The 3068-nt window shown below is 33.7% G+C and overlaps 1 protein-coding gene across 1 annotated transcript in view; it reads left to right on the top strand.

Moving 5' to 3' along the window:
* Positions 1 to 1094: 1094 nt before the first annotated feature.
* Positions 1095 to 3068, top strand: part of LOC103132963 (myeloid cell surface antigen CD33-like) — a gene marked incomplete at its 3' end in the record, with an annotated part of 4336 nt that continues 2362 nt past the window's right edge. Inside the window, exons 1-3 of the mRNA XM_007544724.1 lie at positions 1095 to 1162; positions 1467 to 1547; positions 1735 to 2121. Coding sequence (XP_007544786.1) covers positions 1475 to 1547; positions 1735 to 2121 — 460 coding nt within the window. The remainder of the gene's footprint in view (positions 1163 to 1466; positions 1548 to 1734; positions 2122 to 3068) is intronic.

Here is a 3068-nt window from a genome sequence, read left to right as displayed (position 1 = left end):
AGCAAACATATACAAATAGTTATTAGATTCTTAAAGAAAACTAAGATATTCAGTAGAATTTGATAGAGTAGACATATACAGAGAGAGCGTTAGACCAACGCGAGCCACACTCCATACCAGTAAGTGGCGGTAATGCTACTATTAAGTTTGTTGCCAACCGCCAATAAACACAACAAGAAGAAGAAGAAGAAGAAGTAAAGTTGACTTGCAAAGGACATTTCAGCAGCAAGACAGTTCAAAGTGTTTTAAATCATAAAACATATCATACTGCAATCAATTGTGAAACAAACAATAAATATTCAATTTTGTCAAATGCCGTCATTATAATCATCAAGCAAATGAAGATTAAATATGTTGATCAGTGTTCCTGTTACTGCTGATGATGAACACAAAGAGACACTCAAAGAAACTCCACATCAAGAGGAAAACACTGAAAAGATCACAGCAATAAACTAAAACACTAAATGCAAAGGAATAAGAATAATGCCCAGAGAGAAATGAAGAGAATTATGGAAAGATGTGATGACGGATAAACAAGAAAGAAACTCTGAAAACAAACAAAAACAACAACAACAAAAAAAAAACTACAAACTGAAACAAAAGCTCAGTGGATCATTACAGTCATGACTGCATTAATCTTTCTCAGCTGCAGGACCATCATTAAGCTCTGGTTATTTTTCATTAGTTTTTCAGCAGTAAATCAACATTGCCTGTTGATTGCCAATTAATTAAAATCCTAATTTTTCAGGAATAATTATTGTATTATGGTGCTGGATAATAAAGAAAAATGACTGAAGGAAAATGTCAATTATGTTTTACCTAACTGTAAATTTTTTAAATATATTTTATAATAAACACTGTAAACAACTAAACTTGTGAAAACTAAAAAAATCTAGTCTTCTTCATAAAATCCCTGACCTGTTCCTCATCCACAAACCAGAACTGTTATTCTACACATAGTGGACATCAGTGAGGTAGTTTATGGACATATTCAGTTAATCACACCAGAAAAGCAAATTCTATATCCAATTACATCCTCTTTTACAAAAGAGGAAGAATGACTAAGGTTACAGGATTTCAAACATCGACTAGACCAGGAGCTTTTTAGATCTTTGCTCATCGACTGAAATTTACAGCCTTTATACAGCTGGTGATTGACCAGGTAAGAACATTTTATGAAGTTTACATGTTTTGCAACTTTTAAAACAGAAAACTAACTTCTTGTCATTAAAATAATTGAATTTGGTGTCATTTTTTTTACTCTGTTTTGGGATATGTTACGTAACTTATACATAAAGATGTATATATGGTTGAATGTGATTGTTTTGTAACACAGTAGGAAATGTATGTTCCTGACTACTTTCTAGTAAATCAGTTTTAATTCCCTGACAAATATGAAGAAAGCTTTATTCAAAAATGTCTTTGATTAGAAACTGAAATGTTTCTGTTTCTGAAACCTTCTCCAGTTTGACAGATGAAGGTCTATCAGAGTCTGACTGAGAACATGCTGACAGTCAACATGTTACTGAGTGTCTTCTTTCTTCCAGGTGAGATTTTTATTCACTTCCTTTCATTGGTAGAGTTCATATAAATCACCTCAAGTCTAAAATATTTGATCATGTTGTCTGTAGTCTCCACACGACAGAAGCTGCAGCTGAACTGGAGTTTATAGATCATGAACTTTCTCTGCAAGCAGATTTTCATCTTTATGTTCATTATTGGTCTGGTTTTCAGGTGCTTTGGCTGACAACTGTGGTGGTCTAACACCAGCCCTCAGGATCACTACACCAAATATCATGGAAGCTCTGACTGGATCTTGTTTGCAAATCCCATGTACCTATGAACCAGAGGTTCCTGAATATGACAGCAGTAAAACTATCTATGGAGTTTGGTTGAAAGGTGGTGTAAATTTTGGGGACAATCCAAGCCTTGTTATTTTCAACAGCAGTGGGTCAATTAACAAATATTCACCGAATATCACTGGAAACCTGAAAGAGAAAAACTGCACCACTCTGTTTCCTGATCTACAAACGAGTCATGCAGAGAAATATTACTTCAGAGTTGAGAAAGGTGACTACAAGGGAACAGCTTGTGCTGATCCTCTTCAAATAAAAGTTAAAGGTAAGAACATTTTCACCATATTATATTATATGATATTATATGAAGATGTTCTGGTTATATTGTTAAGCTTGCGTACTATAAGTATATTTAATCTTTTTAAATTGTAGCTTTTAAAACCTTCTGTCACAATATGCTTTTATAGCCACTGCAAGAAGAGCTGACAAGTTTGATCCTTAATTCATTAGTTTGTGGCATTTTAATGTTTACATTTACCCTCCTGTTATGTTCGTTTCTGAGGTACAGCAATAATGTTTGTGGATAAATGTTTTTCAGTGGGTGATCTTTATAATTGAACTTGAGACACGTATACTTCACTTAGTCAAACTGACTCGTTGATTAAAATCAAGACAAATGACCCTCTGCCTCTGAGTGTCAGTGTGGGTGGAGTTTGCCCACAGGAACAGAAAAGGTTCCCGTCAAAAGTTGCATGAACACCTGCTTTCTCGCAGTTTCCTAGTGAAGTAAAGAAAATAGTGAGGAAGTGTGCATGCATGTGTATAGTGTGTGGTGAAATACATCTCATAGCTGCAAAGAAACGTATAGAATAGGACATTTTTTTAATCTTATTTTACCCTTCAACTTCAAATTGACCTGAACAGTATCTATGTAACATGTAGAATCGGAGGGGTAGGGAGGAGATGTGTAAAAAGAACCATTTTCAATTTATATGTAGACTGAATCTATTAAAAAGAGACAAAGTTTTATGCAAACAAAAAAAAACAAACTTCCAACTATTTAAAAAAAAATATATGTAAAATTTAAACCAGGTCAATTTGACCGGCAACATAACAGGAGGGTTAAGCTCTTTCTGAAAATATATTAAGATATACTCCAAATATTTATTATTTTATTACTGTAAGGCCAGAAAGTATCAGTTAACTTTACGAAATATTGACTGAATGTGTTGCAGATATAGTTGTCATAGTTCTTTTGCTTGGAACAATTGA

This window comes from Poecilia formosa, unplaced genomic scaffold, assembly GCF_000485575.1.
Source record: "Poecilia formosa unplaced genomic scaffold, Poecilia_formosa-5.1.2 Scaffold1704, whole genome shotgun sequence".
Classification (NCBI taxonomy): Eukaryota; Metazoa; Chordata; class Actinopteri; order Cyprinodontiformes; family Poeciliidae; genus Poecilia; species Poecilia formosa.
Note: the sequence above shows the minus strand (reverse complement) of the source record. Positions and strands in the feature narration are given on the sequence as shown.